General features: G+C 54.3%; 1 protein-coding gene across 1 annotated transcript in view; it reads left to right on the top strand.

The window, feature by feature from the left end:
• The window catches only part of IGF2R (insulin like growth factor 2 receptor), a 95,752-nt gene that overhangs the window by 59,903 nt on the left and 11,662 nt on the right, over positions 1–24,187 (top strand). The window contains exons 21-41 of the mRNA XM_031456644.2: positions 41–142; positions 2,139–2,334; positions 3,788–3,958; positions 4,537–4,680; positions 4,756–4,931; positions 5,173–5,260; positions 5,686–5,901; positions 6,655–6,785; positions 7,191–7,288; positions 10,244–10,380; positions 11,552–11,742; positions 13,246–13,372; positions 14,040–14,159; positions 14,476–14,732; positions 15,010–15,228; positions 16,728–16,877; positions 18,997–19,158; positions 19,938–20,145; positions 20,454–20,600; positions 21,627–21,861; positions 22,571–22,707. Of these exons, the coding sequence (XP_031312504.2) occupies positions 41–142; positions 2,139–2,334; positions 3,788–3,958; positions 4,537–4,680; positions 4,756–4,931; positions 5,173–5,260; positions 5,686–5,901; positions 6,655–6,785; positions 7,191–7,288; positions 10,244–10,380; positions 11,552–11,742; positions 13,246–13,372; positions 14,040–14,159; positions 14,476–14,732; positions 15,010–15,228; positions 16,728–16,877; positions 18,997–19,158; positions 19,938–20,145; positions 20,454–20,600; positions 21,627–21,861; positions 22,571–22,707 (3,412 nt within the window). The remainder of the gene's footprint in view (positions 1–40; positions 143–2,138; positions 2,335–3,787; positions 3,959–4,536; positions 4,681–4,755; positions 4,932–5,172; positions 5,261–5,685; positions 5,902–6,654; positions 6,786–7,190; positions 7,289–10,243; positions 10,381–11,551; positions 11,743–13,245; positions 13,373–14,039; positions 14,160–14,475; positions 14,733–15,009; positions 15,229–16,727; positions 16,878–18,996; positions 19,159–19,937; positions 20,146–20,453; positions 20,601–21,626; positions 21,862–22,570; positions 22,708–24,187) is intronic.

Below are 24,187 nucleotides of genomic sequence, written 5' to 3'. Positions count from 1 at the left end.
ACTTCGTTTGAGTGATTCTTTCCCCCTTTGGTTCCTGCAGGCTTGCTCCATCAGGGACCCCAACAGTGGGCATGTGTTTGATCTGAACCCACTAAACAAGTCCCAAGGATACGTGGTCTCAGGCATCGGGAAGATCTTCTTGGTAAGGCTTACGTGATGAATTCTGTTTTGCTTTGAAACGAGGGGAGGATTCCTGAGTCACCTGCAGCTGGTGATGGGGAATAGGCGTGGGGCGGGCAGCATCCTCAGGGATTGCCCAGCTCGCGGTGATGGTAGCTCTCACCCCGGGGACTCAGAAAATCCAGATTTAAGGGCAAGTGAGGTGAAACCATCACCCCATCCTGCATCAGTGCAGACGTGAGGGTGTCATTCTTCAGAAAATAAGCTATTCTTAACCTGTGGCCGAGTGTCTGGAGCCATGGTCCTCCGTCCAGCAGCTTGGGCATTGCCTGGGAACCTGTAGAGTCTCGGGGTGGGGCCCAGCGGTCTGTTTTAACAAGGCCCCAGGAGGTTCTGATGTGCAGTGAGGTTTGAGAGCCGCTAGTCCAGAGGAAACGGTGATTGTTTTCCCTGTAACAAGGGGACAACCCACCGGCTGTGCTCTGGGATCTTCTGGCCTCACTCTCTCCATGGGCGGCCCTGATGCTGTGTCTCGAGCAGCGAGGAGGAAAACCTCCACTTAATGCCGTTTGGTTAGACACTGAGTGCTGTTGGAAAGGAAGGAAGCTTTTTAAGAATCTTTATTTCAGTTAATTTCTAGCAAAATCCATGCTGGGAGAAGAGAATAACTTTTGAAAACAGGAAGTTGGGTTGGGACTGTCTTATAAAAACCTGAAGCAGAGAAGCGCAGTGCGTGCCAGAGAGCGTACAGCGGGTTCCGGGGCCGGAAGACACCTGGCCAGGGCCCATCCCTCCACCGACATCCTCTCAGAAACTGCTGCTCCAGTTTGGTTTATAATAGGTTCTAACAGGTGACAGTGCAGCTGGATGTCAGTGTGAGTGCGTGAGGCGGACGAGCTTGTTGCGCCCCCTGAGGAGCATGCCAGAAGGGGTGACCCCGCGGAGAACATGCCAGGGGCAGGCCTGACAGGCTCTGCCTGTGCAGTAGCAGGCGTAGCAGGTGTGCGTCACTCCTGTCAGTCGCAGGTGGCGGGGACAAACTGGGAGGTGTCCAGGCTCCTGGGAGACAGGCACGGTCAGCGTGTTGCCGGAGAGGCTGAGGATACCCCCGCCCTCCAGCTGACTGTTGGCATCGCACCTGTCTCACCCGGCCTGCCAGGCCCAGCGGCCCCATCTTGCTCCTGGGGGCCCCCGTGCGGCCGAAGCTGCCAAGTGAGACGCTGCTAAGGTGCCTGAGCACCCGCGAATGGAGAGGCCAGTGGGTGGGGGCAGCCAGGCTGGCTGGTGCCCACCACCTGGCAGAGCCATCCTGGACTTCTCTCGGCTCTGTTGTGAACTTATGGGCAGGACCAGAAAGGGGAGAGGGGGCCCTGAATCTGCACCATCAGATTCCTGTAACCACACAGCCCGTGTGGCTGCAGGGCACCTGTCTGGGGTGTAGTCTTGACTGGCCATTTCTTAAGCCGGAAGCTTTGGTCTAGGAACATCACTTTCTGTACGTAGATCCTAATTTAGTAGATGTTGTTAGCGGACACTTAACCAGTTACAGAGAAGTCTTTCCTTTCTGTGTGTTCAAACCAAAGAACATATTCCCCTTCAGTGGAATGGTGTCAACATCTTTAAGAAATACAGGGGTATCACGTTTTATTTACTTTTAATTAACGTGACTTCAACTATATGTACTTTTTCTAATGTGGTCAAAAATACTGTGAAATTCTGACTACTCGTGTTCCTTCCGTTACAGATGCTGCATTATCATGTGTAACATGTATCATGCGTTTAGGGATGCAGGCTGTGCGCATAAAGCCTTAGGGGCAATTCTGGGCATTGCCATTTGGACGCTCATTTTGGCCTTACGTGCTAGATTTAGGAAAGTAACTGCCCAAACGTGGAAAGTTGGTAATTTTGATAATAAGTAACAACTGTTTAGCTTGGCAGGCTTTGAGTTGCTGGGGCTCGTGTTGCTGGTGAGTCACGTGCCCTGAGTTAGCGTGTGGTTCTCACTGTCCGGCCTGCAGTTTAACGTGTGTGGCACGACGCCCCTCTGTGGGACCCTGGACGGAAAGCCGGCTTCCGGCTGTGAGGCAGAGACCCAGGAGGAGGACCTCAAGAATCTGAAGCCGGGAAGGCTGGTTGGACTGGAGAAGAGCCTTCAGCTGTCCACCGAGGGCTTCATAACTCTGACCTACAAGGGGTCGCCTTCCCATTCTGGAGGTGAGCCCAGATCTGTGTTGTTTTTGCAGCTGACAAATGTCTGGTGGTTCTGAGTACGTGACCTGAGTGCCCGGAGACTCTGGGCCACACGTGCACGGCCCCCTGTTGTGTTCCGCCAGGCCCCTGGGGGCCATCCTGCGGTGAGAGGGATCCTGGACCACGGGTGCTGGGGCTCTTTCCTTGTGTCTGCCCGCCTGGTGGAGAAGTGCTGGTTCCTGCACTTGTCGCTGTTGATGAAGACGAGGCTCAGGGACCCGTTGGCGGCAGACTGAGGGCTGACCTGCATGACGCCCAGGTTCCAGCTGTTGTCCTCCAACACCAGGCAGGACCGCACAGCGTTGCCTGGAAGAGCCGGCAAGGCCGTTGCAGGGTTACCGATGAGCTCGTGTGGCTGACAGCTGCCAATGTTTACTCTGCGGGGTTTGAATCCAGGCTCCAGCAAGCCAGGGGCACAGCACGTGCATAACTGTGTTAACCCCGGCCCAGCCTGTTCCTTAACCTCTCTGCTTCAGTTTCCTTATGTGTTAAATGGGCACCTCTGGACCTGTTAATGTGTCAATGACCACGACGTTCTTCTGTGAATGCAGCCCCCAGCCACTGTGGTCCCCTTGCTGTGGGAGCCTCCTCCCCACCCCCACTGCAGTAGCCTGTGTTCCTCTTGGCAGTCAGAGTGACATTTTGAATGTTAGGTCACGTCACTTCCAGCTCAGGGCCCCCAGGGCCCCACCTGCACCCAGAGTAGAAGCCAACCCCGACCCAGTGGCTGTGGGACACCTGCTGCTTCTCTCTGACGGGGTCACCCTCCACTCTCCTGGCTCAGTCCCGGTGGCCGCGTGCTCCCGGAACTGTGAAGGCCCACTCGCCCACGTCCCCTCCTGAGCCTTGGTCCTTGCTGTTCCCTCTTCTCTCAGGATGGCCGGGCGGTTTGTTTCCTCACTTCCGCAGGTATGGGCTCAGATGTCACCTTCGCAGTGAGCCCGGCCGCCACATTCAAAACCGCCACGCCTCATCCCCGCCACCCTTGTGATTCCTTAGGCCCTGTCCCTGCCACACTCCACTCCCTTTCTGCCTGGCGCCTCAGGCCGAACGAGGATGTCGTCTCCTAGGAGGTGGGGGCTTTCTTCTGTGTATTTCACTCCTGTGCATAGTAGGACCTGAGAGTGATGTTTTTCTAACATTTGGGAGGATAAATGGATGTAACATTTGCATCCTTTCTGGAATGTAAGAATGCCAAGTTCATGGTGTAAACCCACCTTTATGTCAGTCACTGTCACAATGAATGTGGCCTCCCTGGAGCTCGGATCAGGTCCCTGGAACAGACCCAGTGCTGCGGCACGAATTCCCGGGGGTGGCCTGGAGGCTGGTTCTCGGGGGCGCCATCCTGGTGCCACACACGCGTGCGGGCAGCGGCACTATGATTGCTGCTGCTCACAGCCTGGCCTTCCTGTTCCAGGGAGAGCTGATGCTTTCATCATCCGCTTTGTTTGCAATGGTGACGTTTACCCAGGGAACCCCAGGTTCCTGCATCAAGACATCGACTCTGGCCTTGGGATCCGGGACACTTTCTTTGAGTTTGAAACGGCCTTGGCCTGTGTACCTTCTCCGGTGGATTGCCAAGTCACAGGTGAGGTTGGAGGACCAGGAATTAAGAGGCTGATCAAAAGTGTGTGTGTGTGTGTGTGTGTGTGTGTGTGTGTGTGTGTGTGTGTTTTATTTTACAGGCAGCACGACATGTGTGCTACGTGTTTTCTGTGGACAATGCCTAGAGTTATAAAATTTCTCTTGAGGAGAGTCTGGATTTGTAATTCATGGTTTTAAGCAATATTTTGGAATCAGAAGCTGCTTAAGAACAGAAGAAAACTAAGGGGAAAGTCAAATACACTGTCAGAGCTTCTCACCTGAGTGAGAGAAAAAGAACCAGGATGAGGCCCTGTTAGACGGACCCTGACACCCAGTGGGGCTTCCAGGACCCTTGTTCCTTGGGGACCGGCCCCACCTCCATGTCCACGGTGCTCTGTCGTGAGTCGCGGTTCTGAGGGCCAGGCAGATGATGTTTCTGTTGGAAGCCCTCTCGGCTTGCTGTGGGTCCCCTCATTTTTCTGAAATGATGCTCTGTTTGTGCATCCTTGGTCTTCGGGGTTGGAAGTGATGCCCAGCGCTCATGGGAAGGCAGGGGTCTCCAGCATTTGCCTTGTGTTTCAGACCCGGCTGGGAACGAATATGATCTGAGCGGCTTAAGCAAAGCCAGGAAGCCTTGGACTGCAGTTGACACCTCGGCTGATGGGAAGAGGAGAACCTTCTACTTGAGTGTCTGCAACTCCCTCCCTTACATTCCCGGCTGCCATGGTGGGTGTCGCGCCTTGGACCCCAGTTGGTCGTGCCCCCCCTCCCCACGTCCAACGGCCTTGCTGGCTCTTCCAGGCAGCGTTGTGGGGTCCTGCCTGGTGTCGGAGGACAGCAGCTGGAACCTGGGCGTCGTGCAGGTCAGCCCTCAAGCTGCCGCCAATGGGTCCCTGAGCCTCGTCTATGTCAACGGTGACAAGTGCGGGAACCAGCGCTTCTCCACCAGGATTATGCTTGAGTGCTCCCACACGACGGTGCGTGCCTGTCCCTGCCACCTCGGCTCTCTTGTCTGAGTTAGAGCTTGCCCATGTTCTCGAGGGGGTCAGGCCATCAGTAGGGCCCGACCAGCACGTGCTGTGTCCCCGCAGGTCTGACATGTTTCCCAAGTGCTGTGTACTTTTCTCGTGGTTGCAAGTCGGGTGTCAGCTCTGGCTGGCGTTTGACTGATTCTCTTTGCTGAGTGAGAGCACAGTGAACTGTTGGTTTCCACTGCAGGGATCGCCGACCTTTCAGCTTCTGGACGACTGCGAGTACGTGTTTGTCTGGAGAACGGTGGAGGCCTGTCCTGTGGTCCGCGTCGAAGGTAAGACGCCGCCCTACGCCGCTCAGCGACGTGTGGATGTGCGAAGGGGGTGCAGCAGCCCCATGGGCGTGCAGCCCCGCGTGTCAGCGGGCGGGTCATTCTCACCCTTGAGTTTTGTTCGCCCCACTCCGTTGCTAACTTTACCTGTAACATTTTCCTCACGTTCCTGACTGGTGGGTGGTTGGTGAGAACATGAACGTGGGCCTTTGTCTTGCTTACGTGGATCTTCAGCCTGTGACCTGAAGCTTTTCTAGAAAGCTGTTTGCCAGGCAGTTTGTCTCATGCACACAAACCAGATGAAAACAGGTGGAAATGATATTTAATGCCTATTTTAAGACAGTTCCTAGCTGATGAAAAGTTGCAAAACGTTTGCCTGAAAGTGTGAGTGCCTGTGTCGATGCCCTTCCCTCGCCGTGTTCTTGAAGGAGACAACTGTGAAGTGAAGGACCCGAGGCATGGCAACTTGTATGACCTGAAGCCTCTCGCCCTCAACGACACGGTCGTGAGCGCCGGCGAGTACACGTACTACTTCCGCGTCTGCGGAAGGCTGTCCTCGGGCGTCTGCTCGGCCGGTGACAGGTCCAGGGTCGTCTCGTCATGTCAGGAAAAGCGGGGACCTGAGGGATTTCAGAAAGTGGCAGGTACCGTGGTTTTTCCTCCTTGTTTTTGCACAAGAATGGAATTACATATTTAAGACATCAGGCTACAGGCGACGTCTGTCTCAGGTGGGAAGGGTGACTCCTGCGCTCCAGGGGACAGCGTGTTAGTGACGTCTCTGCTTTCGCTTGATTTTCGTAGCCGGGCCTCGGCTGATGAGCGTTGTTAGAGTTTATTTCATTCGTGCTTAGCCACGCCAGTTACTGATTCTAAGTTCATGTCTCTTTTTTCTATTTTACCTTTAGGACCCACTGGACTATTAATGAGGTCGTACTTTCTAGAATTGAGTCCAAGGGGACACATTTTGTGTAGGCTTGGGCTGTAAAACTTATGGGGCAGGCTGTGGTCATTGTGCTGTCTCAACAGCCGGGCAAGTGATGCTAAGTTTAAGAACTTTAAAAAAAAGAAGTTGAAGTAGTTGATGGGGGGTGTGTGGGAAGACCTTGGGGGCTGTGCAGACGAGGTGACATCCTCTTAGCTCATCAGGCTGAGGAGTGTCTCCATGTCGGTGATCCCGTGGGTAGTCTGGAAGGTCACAGCCTTGGCCAAGAGAAGGCCTGGTTTTATTCTTCCATGGTGTCATGTGATGGGGCCAGTGGTCCAGTGCTGGTAGGCCAGACATACTTGGTCCTGTGAGAGTTCATTCAGGGTGTGTGGCGTAACATGTCTGGGGACCAGCCTGGTGGCCTGGGGACTTCGTGAACCAATCCTTGTTTGACTAGCTTCTTCTTGAACAGGTCTGCTTACTCAGAAGCTGACCTATGAGAATGGGGTGTTGAAGATGAACTATACTGGGGGGGACCCTTGCCACAAGGTGTACCAGCGCTCAACGACCATCTTTTTCTATTGTGACCGCAGCACCCAGGCGGTGAGTGTGCTCAGTGCACATGGGGTGGGAGGGTCGGTCTGCCAGCTCAGGGGCCACTGTCTTATAAAAGAATCTGCTCTTAAGTCTTGAAGTTTCCTGGTTAACTTAGTTTAAATATGTTATGTACAGAAAGTGAGTTCAAGCTTTGATCAATGCGTGTTGAGTAAAGATCAGGACCATCCCTTACTATTTGCATCCTTAAAACTGAAGTTTCCCAGTGGGGAGGGTATAGCTCAGTGGTAGAGTGCATGCTTAGCACGTACGAGGTCCTGGGTTCAATCCCTAGTACCTCCAGTAAAAATATATTTAAAAAACTTTTTTTATTAAGAAAAAAGTCTTAACCCTCCCCCCCGCCCCCCGCAAATGAAGTTTCCACTTAATGGGTATGTATCTCAACTTTTGCAGCCGGTGTTCCTCCAGGAGACTTCAGACTGCTCCTACTTGTTCGAGTGGCGCACGCAGTATGCCTGCCCGCCTTTTGACCTGACCGAGTGTTCATTCAAGTAAGTGCATGGGGATGTTGGCTCTTGGGCAGTCTGATTTACTTGATAATATTTTTGCTTTAATAGTTGCCTGAGGGACAGGGCATTAGATTAGTCAGGTGCTTTCTTGAAGCCTTAGTTCCTGAATATTAAACTGGCAAGTTGGGTTAGGTTACCTATGAAACCCTTCACAGCTCTGAGAGGCTTTGGTTACTTTGAGTTAAGGTTCAGGGAAGTGATTGTGGTTGAAACAGAAAACCGTGCATGATTCATGGGTCTGAGCGGATTGGAGTGAGCAGGGTGTGCCCTGGCCTCTGCTCCTCCCCAGGGGCTGCCTGTGTCTGGAGACACAACAGTGAAGAGGAAGGTGATGGCGGAGCTGCATGGGGGTGGGCTGGAGAGAGCACGAGGGGGTGACACCCAACCGGCAGGCTCTTGGTGGCCGCCTGGTTCTTTTGTTCTGTTACCTGTGGCTCAAGTAAGCCTCTGAAATCGGGTGATTGGCAGCTCTCGAGATAAGGTGACCTTCACTGTGTGTGAATTTCAGTTGTGTCACTCTCAGAACTATTACAAAGTAGACCTCTTGGGTTCTGTCCCTGGAGAGTGTGGTTTCTTGGGTCTACACGTCCTGAGTATTGAAGGGACATGCTGACATTTCTGCTGTGTGAGGACCCCACCTGAAAAAAATCACTGAGTTATAGCGTCCTGTCCTGGGAGAAATTTGGTCATTTCCGTGTTTCCTTCCAGTCTTCTTGTTGTGTTATGTCCTTTTATTTAGATAAAGAAATAATTTTTGAAGTGTTAGTGACATATGGAAATACATACAGTTAGTGATTTATACCAGTAAGTCCACTGTTGGCTCATCTCCTGACTCCGACTCCTTGCACCGCCGCTGCCCAGGCCTGGGGTCCACATCGCACTGCACCACCCGCGCGGTAGTTCTGACAGAGTCTGTGGGGTTCAGTCTTGGTCTTCATTTGAAAAGGCTTGGGCTTATCCTCGCTGGCCTCATACAGAATTCTGGGTTAACAGTTTGTGTGTGTGTATCAGCACTTTGAAGGTGTCCATCATCTTCCTGTGCTTAGCGTTGCTGGTAGAGGATCTGCCCCCTTTGGTCCTAATTTCATGCCTTCCCTATGTATTTCCCTGTGTGTATTCCAGTCTCGCTCTGATTTGCTTGTATAGGGCTTTATTGTCTGTGTTGCTTGCAAGTCAGTGCTCTCTGAAACTAAAGATGCGTGTCTGTTACTAGTTTCGGAATATTTGCAGTTACTGTAACTTTGAATGTTGCCTCTAACCTTATCTGTCTCTTCTGGAACTTCTATTAATCAGTTTTATCAGCTGGTCTCTTAGCTGGTTTAATGCGCTGTTTTGACTGTTGCCTTTTTAATTTTCATGACTGTACTTTTCATTCTAGGAGGTCTGTTTGGTACTCTTTCTAATCCACCCTTTCTTCCCTCCATTTTGCCCCCTTCTTTCACGATAGTTTCAGTTTCCTCTTTTGATCTTCAACCATTTACAGTAAGCCTCTCAGCTGGTCCATTAGGTGAAGTTCTTGAGGACTTGCTTCTGCAAAAACTGGTGGCTCCCACAGATTCCAGTATTAGTTAATGCTGGCATCTTTTCTCTCTTATCCTATTTATGGTCCATCAACTTTCAGACAAGATTGGACGTGTTCTGGGTGGTGTGGCCGTTGACGGTCCATCAACTTTCAGAATACCTCGGACTCTCCATTCTGGAAGCAGTGCGCCACCCTGGTTCATGTGGCTTTATCTTGCACCTGCACCACTGCAGTCACCCCTCAGTCGGTCCCCTTGCTACACGCGGGACAGTCCGGCTCGATGATTAGAGTGAAGCTGTTGAATTACAGGTCAGTGAGGGTGCTTTTGCTGAAACCCCTCAGTGCAGTGAAGCCCGTCTCAAGCTGGAGTCCTCACTACAGGCTGGAACACCCCCTGTATCACGTCTCACCACAGCCCCTGCTTTTTCACTCCTCACGTCTGATCTGCTCCGACCACATGGGGCTCCTTGCCTTTGACCTCACCAGGCTCTCTGTGCCCCAGGCCCTTTGCTCGTGCTGCTCCCTCTGCCTATGCTGTGCTGTGCTGTGCTGAGTCCCTGGATGCCTGGCTCTTCCATATCTTCCTGAGTTTATTCAGAGGTGGCTCCTTAGGAAGGTGGTCTCTGAGTGCTGTCTGATCTCATCTCCTCTTCCCTCTCCCAGACTTTATCCCTGCCCACCCCACCACCCTGCCTTTTCTTCTCTTCACTCTGGTTGCCATCTGATATACATTAAAAAAAAAAAGTTCTTTTTTGTGGTTTTTCTTCCACTGGTGACTTCTGCAGGCTTCGTAAGATGGGCGATTTTGATCTGTTTTCCTTCAATACAACACCCCCAGTTGTGGGGCACGTGGTTTTTGAATGAATGAGTGATTCTCACTCAAGTGGTGTTCTTGTCTGTCTCTACCTGGACCTGGTGCCCCGCAGGTGGAGTATTTGTCTTTCTTACCTTTGACTCTGCACCTGGTGTGGGGCTGGTTCCCAGTAACTGTCCTTGTTTGGAATTTGTGTAGAAAGTAAACCTTTGAGCAGAAAGTCCGCCCCGGCCGGTTTTACGTCAGTGACTGCCGGCGGCCTCGGGCTCAGACAGCAGGTGGCCTTCCCGGGCTGCCTGAGGGGGCCCCGTGTGCCCCAGCCGGGCACCCTCGTCTGCTCACCGGCCTGAGCAGGGCAAGCACTTGCTGTTTGCCTTTTCAGGTTAATACATAATTGCTTGATGCTTCCTGAACTCAGGCTGTGTTGCTGCTGGTTGACCAGAGATGGGAGAGTCCCGCATAAAGTTCTGTCCCTGGAAGGACCTGATTCCCAGGGTGTCAGGAGTAGGCTGTGCTCTAAGTGCCGGAGCCTTTCCAGATGGGGCACCGAGGACCCCGTTAGACAGAGCTGAACCTGACGGCCGTGCTTTCTTCCCTTCAGAGACGGGGCTGGGAACACCTACGACCTCTCACCCCTGTCAAGATACAGTGACAACTGGGAGGCCATCACGAGTACGGGGGCCACCGAGCACTACCTCATCAACGTTTGCAAGTCTCTGGCTCCCCAGGCTGGCTCGGGTGAGGGGTCTCAGGGTGGGCTGGTGGCTTGTAAGGGGCTTTATGGGGAAGGAACGAGTAAGAGTGAGGCTCCTTGAAGGTGTGTTGCTTTCTGTTATGTGAGTGGTTTGGCCAAGAAGTAACAGGAAGAGTTATCTGAGGGTCAGTGACTGACCCTGGTGCGGCCCAGGACAAATCAGTGCTGAAGGCTCTGCTGGAAACGCTATATAACCTTTTTTGAACTTGAGGAGACAGAGGTAGAAATAATCATCGTTGCAGGTAATTCTCAGCAGGGCAGGAGATCGGAGGGTGTGAAAGGAGATGTGGGTACCTGCCCCACGCATCTACTGAGAGTAATGTGGGTGAGGGCCCCTTACGATGCACCCAGACCCCTGGTGCCAGTGATGAGACTAGAACTCAGCGGTCCACGTGGGGCCAGGGGCGATGCACAGAGACCATGGTGCCCCCTGTTGGGATCCTGAAAACGAGATCTGTCCCATTTTCATGGAGTTTCATGCAGCTCGCTCACGTCTTATCTGGCTTCAACTCAAGGGGTGGGGGAGGTGATTCAGTTTATTTATTTATTTTTAATGGCAGTGCTGGGGATTGAACCCATGACCTTGTGCACACTAAGCATGCACCCCACCACTGAGCTGTACCCACCCCCGTTATGTAACTACGATAAGTGTTTCCATCCTCTGCATGGTCTGAGGCCGTGGCCCACTTCCCGTTGCCTTGTGTGCTGACCAGACTGGTGACACTGAGGTTCTTAACCTGTGAAGGGGCTCATTTGCCCAGGGCAGATGGCACAGGCATTTTGGGGACTGGGAAGATGGCGCAGCTCTTGGTGGCTCCTTAGGTAAACACAGCCCATGAACGCAGGCCGTTTAAAACGTCCCATTGGCTTAATCGAGGTATTTTAGCATCATCCTGCTTCGGGGTCAGGAGTAATTTAGGCTGTTGCGCCTTAGACTCTCCCCACACCCCAGCCCCCCGTCCACCTATGGTAAAACAGCGTTTAATTGAGGGAGAACTTGCGTGGTATCTTTGGCATGTGACGTACGTGAAAGAAATCACTGACACTTCGGAGTGGTTGTTAGAGTCAGTATGTCGCAGCTGGCCACACGTGCCTTGTGAGCCCAAGGCTGGAGAACCACTGATGTCTCTGTTCCTCGTACCCCTTGTGCCGCAGAGCCGTGCCCCCCAGAGGCGGCCGTGTGTCTGCTGAGTGGCTCCGAGCCCGTGAACCTCGGCAGGGTGAGAGATGGTCCCCAGTGGAGAGATGGCATGACTCTGCTGAAGTATGTCGATGGTGACCTGTGTCCCGATCGGATTCGGAAGAAGTCCACCACCATCCACTTCAGCTGCAGCGAGAGCCAGGTGGTAAGTGACACAGCGGCCTCGGCCCCGATGTGCGGCTCTGGGGACGGTACGCGTCCCAGCTCGGCGGGACTGGTGTCTTCCTTTCCCAGGAGGAGAGTCGAGGAGCTCGGGGTGCCCGGCCTGACAGCGGGTGAGAGCAGCCCGGCCTCGGCCCTGTGCTCCTGGAGTGCCTTCCTTCTCTGGCCCCTGGGCCGCCCTGGAGGTTTTAGTTCTAGAGTTAGTTGATTCTCTTTGAAGTTTGACTTAGATTCCCCAAAGGCTGGAGTGGAAACTGGCGTCTGGCAGCCTGCCCTCTGTCTTCCTCGAGGACACTTGGGTAAAGCAGAAGGGCGGGCAGAACCAGTCCCAAGGTGGCTCGCCCATCCCTGACTGTGTAACCCAGTAACTTAACCAGCAAAACGGTCACCCATTCACGACATGAGATCTACCTGTCTCACCAGATCACCATGAGGCTGAGAGAGAGGAGGTGGGAAGTGCCAGGCGTCACGCCGAGTGTGTGGTCAGTGCGCGGCAGCTGGGTTCCCACCTCCGTGGTGATTCCTTTCCCTGATGGGTCGGTCTGTGCAGTTAAGCAGGTGTGGGCTGAATTAATGGTCTCTCCGGACTGCTGTTCACCACGGGAATGTCTCTGCATGGGAGATGAAGGCGAAGCCCGGGTGCTATTCTGTGAGATTTGGGTTGTAGCTGATGTGAGTGAGGTTGGGCTGGGCCAGCCCACTCCACGTCAGGTCGAACTGCTACCTGTCCGGCGGCGTTTGCCGGTAGTGGGAGGGGCCTGGGATGCAGGCCACTCGGGAACCTGCGACCTGTCCTCTTGTCAGGGGTGCTGGCTAAGGGTTCCTCCCGGAAGATAGTGCAGAGGTGTGGCCCAGGCTCCTGGGCCACTGAGGTCTGGAAACCTCGGCTCAGGGCTCCTCACGAGGGGGCCAGGGCTGCAGTGCTGTGTGGGCCTGTGGTGGCCCAGGAGCCAGGCCGGCGTGGGGTTCACCGGGGAGGGCGGGTGCTGCTGGATGACTCTCACCCCCTCTGTGTGGACAGAACATGTTTGAGACGTCGGGAGCCAGCCCTCACCAGTGTAGTGCGGAGACTAGTTAACCCACACTGGCTCTTCCAGAGGCTCTTGTTGTTTTGTCCATCATAGCAGATTTCATTTCCTGGACAGAATCACTTCTTTCCTCATTCCTGATTCCCAGCAGCCCTTTGAGCACCTTTGTCCACCCTGTCCCCGCCCCGTCTTCTGTCTTAGCTGTGGGAAAACCTTCCCGCCCCCCCCCCCCCGGGGATTTCAGCCTACGTCTCACCCTGTGTGTGTCAAGCCCCCCGTGGTATCTCAGGAACAAATCCTGACCCTTTTATTTTCCTCAGTCTGCCCTCATCCCGCAAAGACGTTGAGACGTTCACGCACTGTGGTGCTTGGCAGGGAAGCTCCTGTCTGAGTCAAGTCGGTGTCGTTGGGTCTGTCAGGCGCGTGCCCCGGCGGTGACGTCTGTCCTCTGCTCACAGAACTCCAGGCCCATGTTGGTCAGCGCGGTGGAGGAATGCGAGTACACCTTCTCCTGGCCCACGGCAGCCGCGTGTCCCGTGAGGAGCAACGTGCACGGCGACTGCCAAGTCACCAACCCCGCCACGGGTGAGGGACCCCGCCGGACACACCGCGCACACACACACGCCGGTCACACCACACACACACGCCAGTCACACTGCACGCACAGCACATGGTGAGAGGCCCAGTGTGAGTCTGGGGAGCGCGGCACCCCGAGGCAGCAGCATCCTGTCCTGTCGGTGTGTGTGTTGGGTCTGCCCAGTGCTGTTGACTCGAGTTCTCCTTCAGTGGAGAAGAGACTGATCCTCTCCCTGAAAGCCAGTCTCCCTGTAACTCCTGTTTTTGGGGTGCCGGTCACGAGCTCTAGGCCATCTCCTGTTACCTTTCAGAGTTAACAAGGGGCCACCAGGAGGCCTCCACCGAGTCTCTGTGCTGGGGACTGGAAAGGTGCAGGTTCATTGGCTGTGGGAGGAGTAGGGCCCTCCCGACCTCACCAGAGTCCTGGTGACCACTGTGGCCCTGCCCCAGGAGGAGGAGGGTGCCGTAAGCCCCTGTCTCCCGGGGAAAGACAGGCCATTTCATAAATTTGGGAACTGACGGCCTTGTGGTACTTCCTAGCTAGTAGGGAAGGGCTTTATGGCCGTGTCAGTGAAGTGGGCAGTGACTCGTGGTGAGAAGTCAGGAGGCTGGATGGCTGGTGGGATCCACGGTGATGGGCCTCCAAGCATCCCCATCTGTCCCGTTGCCCCTGCAGGACACCTGTTTGACTTGAGCTCTCTGAGCGGCAGAGGTGGATACACCGCTGCTTACAGCGAGAAGGGGCTGGTCTACATCAGCGTGTGCGGGGAGAACGAGAACTGCGCCCCCGGCGTGGGTGAGTGCGCCCGCCCGCCTGCCTGTCGCGCGGCCCTCCTGTCCCCCGTCCCCAGGGTCGGCCTGCCCTCCGCACTCCTCTAGCGAAGAGAAGTTGAGACGCCTTCACCTGCAGCAGGCGGCTAGTGGGGGGTATTTCGGGCCATGTGATGAAATACAAGATGTGTAACATCTGCTAAAACCACATAGGACGCTCAAAATTACAAGCAACAGCTCTGAATGTCAAAGTCTGGATTTGCCGAAAGTTCTCATCAGAAAATGAGACGTTCGAGACCCTCATTGTGTGTTTTTCTCTCCCCTTTTTGCGTCTGGGACAGGGGCCTGCTTTGGGCAGACCAGGATCAGTGTGGGCAAGGCCAGCAAGAGGCTGGCCTACGTGGACCAGGTCTTACAGCTGGTGTACGAGGACGGGTCCCCGTGTCCCTCCAAAACCGGCCTGAGCTACAAGAGCGTCATCAGCTTCGTGTGCCGCCCCGAGACCGGGCCCACCAACCGGCCGGTGCTCATCTCCCTGGACAAGCAGACGTGCACCCTCTTCTTCTCCTGGCACACGCCTCTGGCCTGTGAGCAGCCGGTGAGTCTGGGCCCGTGTGGCCTCTGATGAGTGCCCAGCTGTGCCAGTCTCCCTCTCCAGTTCTCCTATGAGTCACATGCCCCCCCGGCCTGCCTCATCCCCTCCTGAGCCCGAGATAATGGGTTCAAGGTCCCTGATGTTGATGTCACGAAGCAGTAGGGGGCACCGATCTGCTCTGCGTGCTTTTTTTGGTTTGGCTTAAATTCTCGGGGGTGACTTCATGGTGGCGAGGACATTCTGCTGTGCACGCCAGCGAGGTGTGTTTCCTCTTTGACAGACGGAGTGCTCTGTGAAGAACGGCAGCTCCATCATCGACCTGTCGCCCCTCATCCACCGCACTGGTGGGTACGAGGCCTATGACGAGAGTGAGGACGAGTACTCCGACGCCAGCCCTGATTTCTACATCAACATCTGCCAGCCGCTGAACCCCATGCACGGCGTGCCCTGCCCTGCCGGAGCCGCTGTGTGCAAAGTGCCTGTCGACGGCGCCCCCATAGTGAGTGTGGGGGTCCCAGGGCAGAGGCGGTTCTGCAAGTGGAGGCTGACTTGGGCAGACGGAATGGGGAACTGAGCTGGGGCTCCGTGTCTGGGTCCCGCGGGGGGAGGGTCAGTGTCAGGATTTGGTAGCAGAAGGCCTTTGAGTTGGAAACACATGTGAACACACATGTAGACACTCTTTTGTGTGTGGTGTTAGAAGCCCCAGGGACATTGACGAGGCTTGGTTTCTTTGTTTAAATGCAGGTCTTGGGCCATTAAAACACTTGGAAAACGCAAGCATGTTCTTCGGCAAATGAGTCATAGTGCAGGGCACCAGCTGGTTCGCTGACAGCTGCAGACTCTGCCTTGACAATCTTGGTTTCATAAGCGCATTTTTCAGTGTAGATTGGGATCTTTAAAAATTGTCTTCATGAGTCATAGTCACATTTTGTGAAACGCTTGGTGTGTTTTATTTGAAATGCATCTCAAAAGTGGTCTATTTCTGTCTGTGTTCTTTAAACGGTGAGTCTTGTCACGAGATACGTAGGTGTCCTTTAAAAGGCATTGTCTGTGGCGCTGGTGGGAGAAACGCTGGGAGTGGGTGGGGAAGCTGGTCATGATGGGAATTTGACAAAGGCTTAGCTGCATGACAAACGCGGGGTCCAGAGAGCCCGGGGGTTGGCGGGAAGCGCTGTGGCGTCACCCCTGCTAACAGCGCAGGTGGGAGGCATGCTGTGACTCACTTTCTGAGAGGTCCAGTCTGCTGTGTTTTCCTGCCTGGCTCCCTTTTTGCAGATTAAAAAAAAAAGCAGTAAGTTCTCTAACTGAAGAGGATGTTGTGTCATTGTGGTCCGAACATGCCCCACAGCTGTGAACGAACCATGCCTTGTGGCTTCACACACACACACTCACACACACACACACACACTCACACACACACTCACACTCATCACACACACTGTTTCTGGCCAGTCAGCTTTCTTCCATTCATGTTTATTTGCTCTCAGATGCTCTCTGAGCAGCCTGGGTGTGCAGATGCTGTGCAAAGCCACAGAAGGTGGTGAGGGGTGAATGAGTGTGTGTGTCCCGAGGATGCACTGGGTCACTGGCCGGGGAAACAGCAGTCCCTGTGCAGTGCTGGGCAGCAGGGAGACAGGACAGTGTCAGGGCAGCTACGTGGGCTCCTGCCTCCCACCGTCAGGAGTCGGTGCAGCATTTCTGATGTGACCCGAGAGAGGGATCCCTGTTCCCTAGAATCTTCCAAAATCTGCCATGAGTAGAAACAGAACTGTTGTTACTGATGTAGGCTTAAAACTGATAACCACGGGCAAACTGAAGTTTCTTTGGTTCACTGTGTTGTCAGGATTTGTCAAAGGTGCTGCTCTTAACCCAGTTTCTTTAGATGCTACAATTCTGCAAAACCAGTAACATAATTTTTACAATTTTTTATTAGCCTTTAATCCCCTAACCTGGGGAACAACTAATTTCCTGAAATGTTTGCTTTTTTTCTTCGTTTAGGATATTGGCCGAGTCACAGGACCTCCAATACTCAACCCCATAGCTAATGAGGTTTACTTGAACTTTGAAAGCAGTACTCCTTGCTTGGCGGACAGGCATTTCAACTACACCTCTCTGATCGCGTTTCACTGTAAGAGAGGCGTGAGCATGGTAAGTGAGCGCCTGTTCACTGTGGGAGCCGGGAACCCGAAACGCCTGATTCAGATCTAAGGATGCCCGTATTCAAAATGCCAGTCTTGCATCATACGGTGTATCAGTGGTGCATCGAGTAATTTAAAACCATTAACTTAATAATAAGTCAGTCCACCCTGAGTTACCAGGGCAGATTTTACACAGAGGCTTGCTATAATTTAAAAATGTGAATTTTTAAACAGTTGAGCACAGACGTGGCATTCGCCTCTGCCTACCAATACACAGAAGTGTCGGCTGTCTTTTCCCTTTTTTGAATCACGACGTTACTGATGTTAGCCTTACTGGGAAGTCAGACAGCTGTTTCGGCAGCTATGATCACTCGGGACATAACCCAGAATTCAGAAATTAGCAGATGAAAGAAGACCTCTGGAGTCAGAATAGCTACAACTAATCTGTACTTTCTACTTTTAAGGAGGCCATTGACATCTTTTACATGCATTTACCAAACAGCATTGGCTCCCATTAAAAAGGGTACTGTGTTGTTATAAATAGCTTTGTGTAAGTTCTCTTTTGACTTCCCATTAGAATAGGAGATGAATTGGTAGAGTTTACATTGACTCAGAAGGGCTGCCTGACGGCACACAGCCCTGCCTGCTGCTCAGGTGCAGAGCTCTGCCCTGGGCTGCCCTGCCCGCAGCCCCTCCCTCTCCTGTGCTTCTGAAATCCTTAAAGCTCCGGACACCCAGTCTTTGACGTGGATGGACTGAGGCTACTTGGCTCTTTATGTGTCTCACTTAGTATGAATATTCATACATTTTGCTATAGAAATATTACTGTGTTTGATTACAGGACTCTGTGTGTGTGTGTGTGTGTGTGTGAGAGAGAGAGAGAGAGAGAGAGAAATATATATATATCCTGAATTGCCTCTTAAAACTCTGCAGGTGATAAGTTAATTCTAAGGCTCATCTGGCCCTAGGAGGACAGGTAAAGGTCATGGTTCTGTAACCTGTCTCATGATTTCAGTAAGGTGACTTTCTGATTCCTGTGGCAGGTTTGTGAGGGAAGGGGAGCTGTGGCTGCTGGAGAAGGGTCTGTGGACGGTGGCAGGAAGTGGCCCGGCAGCAGCCTAACAATGAGGGACAGGACAGTAATTGAGAGAAGTGGGCACACACAGACCATTGCTGCCTGGGGCCTCTGCACGTAGAGCCCCACAGCACCCCGAAGCAGTGGACGGGTCCCTGCTCACAGAGTGCTGGGCACGAGGATAACCCCGAGTGATCAAGACAAGAGGAGCTGCGATCAGTCTCCCTTATCTCTCTGTGAGCCTGCATGTTGACTTGGCCATGTCTGCACGCGCGTCTCCAGGCGCCGTTGGACTTTCGCTGATTCTCTGAGCAGCCTGCGGAGCATGATCAGTCAGGGTTTATGAGGTGTTAGAGACAAGGCCACGTGTGCATTCAAGTTGGGAAAGATTTTAAAGAGATTTTCTTCCCCTGTGTTTTTTATCTTCAGTGGAAATACTTTCTCCACGTAAGTTTATAGAAAAACAAACTCTTGACAACAACTAAAAATGAAAGTCCTCATCTGTTTTTGCGGCGGTTGCTGAACGAGGGAAGGGAGGGCGTAAATATGTTGACTTCTATTTATTTATAATACTTGGCCTGTGGAATGTTGGACCATGTCGTGTCTCACACTTGTGAACATCCTCAGTTTCCAGGGAAGGTGGAGTGGAGACGCCCCTCGCGAGCACATCAGAGCCCTGGCCTCCCCACTTTGCGTCGGGAGTCCTCAGTTTCATATGCTTCTCTGTCATGACGTTAAGGACCCCTCCCTTTCTTCCTTTGGGCTGGTAGCATCGAGCACTGAGACTCTGTCTTTAAGCGCAGGCCCACGGCTGGCGGTGGCAGGGTGTCGGGGTGGGAGGGCAGTGCTGCTTCCTTGCCGCTGGTGATGACAATCGCGCCCTCCTCTTGGAGAGAGGCCACTGGGGGTCACCTGAGAACTGGGCGGTCTGGGAGCAGCGCTGGAGCCCACAGGCCCGGGCAGGTGTCTCTGGCCCTTGCCCGGGGAGGAGAGAGCAGTGCGAGGATGCTGTGCTGAAATGTGGGTTTCCATCCCATGCTCTTCCTTAAAACAGGGGACTCCGAAGCTGCTGAGGACCAGTGACTGTGACTTTGTGTTCGAGTGGGAGACCCCGCTGGTCTGTCCTGATGAGGTGAAAACGGAGGGCTGCTCCCTGACGGACGAGCAGCTGCACTACAGCTTTAACCTGTCCAGCCTCTCCAAGAGCACCTTCAAGGTAACGCCGCTCGCCAGGGTCTGTGATCAGGGATGCAGTAAGGCCCACGTGGGTCCCTCCTTGTCTCCAGCCGGGCTTCTGCTGACCAAGGGGAGACGGTGGCAGGAGCTGCGAGGTTTCCTGACTTGAGACCCACTGGGGTGTGTGCTGGGGGATGGCTGTTTCTCCCAGCCTCATGTCGTGGACTGTGTGCTATGTTGATGGGGCTGTGGACATCTCGGGTTGCCAGTGGTTGGGGAACCTTTAGGCCTGTGACATAGATGTTACTGAGTCGTACAGCTGTGGAGCCAGGCCATGAGATCTTAGCACTTTGCAGGGAGGCCGGTGAGCAGTGAGCTCTGAATTGTGTGCCCAGGTTCCGGTGGCCTGGCCCCAGTAATGGAGATCTTGTTGGGGTGCAGGCGCTCCCCACAGGTGTGCCGCAGATGGAGCCTACAGAGGGAGGGGGGCTGGGGAGGTACACGTGTAGTTAGGTTGTGGCCACTCTGCTCGGGCACTGAGTCCACAGCACTCTCTGGTTACAGGTGGGAGACCTGGGCTTCGGGAGTGGGGAGAGCAGCCTGAGATCTCATAGCTGGCTCCCCACCTTGGGCCTGCGGGAGCACAGCTGCCGCCTGAGGGTGGGGGGAGGTCAGGGCCAGGGAGAAGGAGGGTGAACTCCAAGGAGCCCATGCCCAGCCCGCGGACACAGCCCCACTCTCCTGCCCTAGCCTCCCCTCTGCGGTGCCGGCCCTCTCCCCGAGACCCAGTCACAGCCACGTATGGTGATGTCTCTCCAGGTGACCCAAGACTCGCGCACCTACAGCGTGGGGGTGTGTACTGCGGCCGCAGGCCTGGATCAAGGTGGCTGTAAGGATGGAGGCGTCTGTCTGCTTTCAGGGAGCAAGGGGACATCTTTTGGGCGGCTGGCATCAATGAGACTGGATTACAGGCACCAGGACGAAGCCGTCATTTTAAGTTATGCCAATGGAGATAATTGCCCTCCAGGTAAATCTTTGCAGCGGTTGAATTTCCTTTTCCTAATAAACACGAAATGAGATCAGGTGGCAGGAGTGAACTGAGGGGTGACACCCCAGATGCTGTGAGCCCTGGGACCCTGGACTGGACCTCAGACTACTTGTACTAACAGCCCTGGGTGCCAGCACTCACGTGGTGACTGGGAGGCCTGGCTGTCCCCCTGCTGGTCCAGGGTGATCGCTTCCACGGGGGTCCTTGTCCTAGGGGATCGCATCTGGCCGGGCACAGCCAGTGTCATGATGGCAGTCGGGGTCATGTAGATTTCTTCTTTTTTCCAGAAACTGAAGACGGTGAGCCGTGTGTGTTCCCCTTCCTGTTCAATGAGAAGAGCTACGATGAGTGTGTCCTGGAGGGCAGGGCCCGGCTCTGGTGCGCGACGACCGCCAACTATGACCGAGACCATGAGTGGGGGTTTTGCAGACACTGTGAGTGGAGCGCCCGCATCCCAGAGGCCCGCATCGTGCTCAGACCTCTGCCAGTGTCCAGATTCATGGCAGCGACTCTGCTGCACATAATCTTTTCTCGTCAGGGCTGTCTTCCATAATGAAAGGCGGTTTTTTGGAGGGGGGTAATTAGATTTATTTTTTTAATGGAGGTACTGGGGAATGAACTCAGGACCTCGTGCATGGTAAGCATATGCTCTACCACTGAGCTATACCCTCCCTGCAAGAAAGGCTGTTTTTAAGCTCTCTGTGGGTTGTGCTGCGTTACCTTGAACGTAGACCTCGGCAGGGCCGGGGGCTAAAGCAGGTGTGGGGTGGTCAGCGCGGCTCACTCCCCAGCTCGCAGGACTTCGGTCCACACCCGTTCTCGGCACTGGTGATTCACACTCACGCTGAGCAGAGCTGCCGCTGTCACGGGTCTGCGGGGTGTCCAGGGAGTAATCAGGAGTGTGGTGACCGGCTGCTCTGCGGGGGGCCTGGGCTTGGGGGTCACAGTGGCCCGGATGTAGCGCCCTTGCCGCTGCTGCGTGTGTGACACAGACCAATGTGAGTTTCCAGGAGGGTGGTGGGATGAATGCAGGAGAACGTGCTTAGTTCTTGTAAGTAACCGGGGAACGCAGCTAGCAGTAAGGACTGAGAAATGCTGACTTACAAGGGGCTGCTGCAGTCTTGGCCTGAGGCTTTTCGTGACAGGACCTTTCTCCTGGGCAGTTGGGTGGTGCTCCCAGGTTTAGGTAATTATGGGTATCTTATCATTACTGTTTATTTTTTGCTGTCATTCCTGTATTAATCAAATACTGAACGCCCGTCTACAAGGAGTTGTGCTGGTGTTGCAGAATTAAGAACTGGGGGAACCAGGTCTATTTAGGCTTAAGATACACGTGAAAGGAACAAAACAAGAGGTGGCCAGCGCAGCGTGGGGAGCGGCTGGGAATGGACAGAACCCCTAGGTGCTAGCGCAGCAGGGGGGAGACAGGCTGCGGTCTGACACTTCTCCTGTGTCCCCAGCAAACAGCCACCGGACGTCGGCCATCATCTTCAAGTGTGACGAGGATGCTGATGTGGGGAGGCCACAAGTTTTCAGTGAAGTTCGAGGGTGTGAGGTGACGTTCGAGTGGAGAACAAAAGTTGTCTGCCCCCCGAAGAAGATGGAGTGCAAGTTTGTGCAGAAGCACAAAACCTATGACCTGCGGCTCCTGTCCTCCCTCACCGGGTCCTGGTTCTTCGTCCACGACAGGGCCTCGTGAGTACCTGCCCCCGCCCGCCTCGCCCCACTCTCGGGAGGCAGGAGCGTGCCGTTCCTGACGGGGCAGCTGCTTCAGCTCAGGCTCTGAAGGTGGGGCGGCCACGAGTCTCAGGCCTGGCGTCCAGCAGGTGGTTTGGAAGCAGAGGAAGCGGCTGATCGGCCGTCGGCCTGATGAATTAGTGTCGATTGGGTCTGCATCTGTGAGGGCGGCTGTCCGGGGCTGGGCGTGTGGGAGGCGTGTTGACTTTCTTAGCGCTGCCGCACAAACTCCTTTGGCCGCGCTGGCCCGAGGTTGGTCAGTTACACTGACGGCTCTGTGCGTAGGGCCCTCGGCCGGGGGCTCTGAGGTCCTTCCGTCCTCCCCTCAGAGGGCAGCGTGGCCCTGGAGGACCTCGGTAACCTCGAGTCAGGTAACAACTCGCCAGGGTTTGAGCTGCTGCCTGTCCTGACTCGAAAGCCCTCCTTCTTCTAAAGCCACCACACTCAGGGTCCCCCCCGTGTGCCCGGGGGGCACACACGCTCCCTTCTTCTGCAGTAGCCCCTCTTGGGCCTTTGTTTCTCAGGAGATCTGTTACAGTGCTGTGTCCAAAGGTGTGACGGAGTCTGTGGCTGTTGGAACGATGACTTCTTCCGGAGGGGTGGGTAGAGCTGCCCCGTGTGTGTCGGGACGGACACTGACCATCGCTCTGTCTGTGTCCTTCCACAGCTACTTCATCAACTTGTGTCAGAAGATCTATAAGGGGCCCCTCGACTGCGCTGACAGAGCCAGTGTTTGCAGAAAGAGCCCCTCGGGTGAGGTCCAGGTCTTGGGCCTTGTTCACACACAGAAGCTGGATGTCATAGGTAAGGCCTGGATCCTTGTCACGTGGTCACAGGTGCCGCTTCTGAGTTGGGAAGCTGAGGGTGTCCTCATGTGACCGGGAGGGTCAGCTCTGGCTTGGTTGAAACCTTGGACGGCACTCTCAGTGACTCTTTCTCTGGCATTTGGCACCTCCCAGAACATTAAAGTAAGTTCTGCCCCGGATGCTTTGAGGCGGCAGATCACAGCCTGTGTGTCCAGAGGGCTCGGGGATCTCGGGAAGGTACCTGTGCCCAGGAGGAGGGTGGAATGTTCAGGGTCCCTCGGAATCTGCTCCAGCTGTGGGTTGTGTCTGAGTCTCCGTAGACACGTGCGCGCATTTATTCTGGAAAGTCAAACGGTGACAGAACCTGGTAAAGACAATTCAGGAGGATGTTTTTGTAGGGTCTTAATAATTTGGAGATAAATAATGAAGCTTTTTTGAGTAGTTTTAATAGAAAATTTATCTTGCAGTTGGTTGTTGAGTGAACAGTTCACTATGTAAAGGAAGAGTGGGGCTCTCCTGGTTTTGGAACAGTTGGGGTGTGTCAGAGGGCAGGAAAGGAGAAACACTCACTCTGCCTGTTAGGCTAGTGTAGGGGTCCCTGAGTTGTCCTGATTAAACCACAGGGAGATTACATCTGCTCGAGCTGTGGAAATGGAGGAAGGGGATTCTGAGGGAGCCACTGTCACCCTTAAGAAAAACCCTGCAAGTTGGAACTGAAGGCTAGTTGCCCTGAGGGGGTGGGTGGCCAGACCTCCAGCCTGGCTCGCCCTCTGTCGGAGATGGTCCCACCTGCTCCTGGAGGGTGCATCATGGCCCGAGGGTGGCTCTGTCCCAGCCGTCTCATACTTGTGTTTGGATATTTGACCTGACTCTCCCTCAGTTTCCCACAGCCAACTGGTAAAGCAACATTGAAGCCTCACCAGGTTAGCTAGTAAAACCCCCTGTTTCCCGACACAGCGGGTGGGGTGTTACTCTGAGGTCCTTACAGGGCAGCCGTCTAAGGACAGTCACCATGGCCGCCGTGTTCAGTTAGGGCATGTTGCCTCGTGGGATGAAGAGATGGACTCTTGTCCCAGGAACTAATAGTCCTGTATAACAGCCATGCTTTGTACATTTGTGTATGTGTGTGGTCCTTAGCAGCGGCCGGGTAGGCATTGAGTCCGTTTCACAGGTGGAATAACTGAGGCAGGGAAGGTTGAGTGTGTTGCCTGTCTGCTGTCGGGGGCACTCTGCCATCAAGACCTGTGCTTGTTGGCTCCATATTCCAGCCATTTAAGAATTTCTCCTTAAAGCTGTGAAACTGTTTCTTCCAAAATTTCACACACAGCCCAATAGGTAAAACAAATTCACCCAAAGCAGCTGGGCCTCACGTCTCACCTCCCTTTGAGTGGTTCCCTGGTCCCCTGCACCTTGGCCGTGCCCTGGAGGTCCCCTGGGCAGCTGGTACCTCGCCTACCTCCGCATCCCCTGCCTTGAAG

This window comes from Camelus dromedarius, chromosome 6 (genome assembly GCF_036321535.1).
Source record: "Camelus dromedarius isolate mCamDro1 chromosome 6, mCamDro1.pat, whole genome shotgun sequence".
Lineage (NCBI taxonomy): Eukaryota > Metazoa > Chordata > Mammalia > Artiodactyla > Camelidae > Camelus > Camelus dromedarius.
Note: the sequence above shows the minus strand (reverse complement) of the source record. Positions and strands in the feature narration are given on the sequence as shown.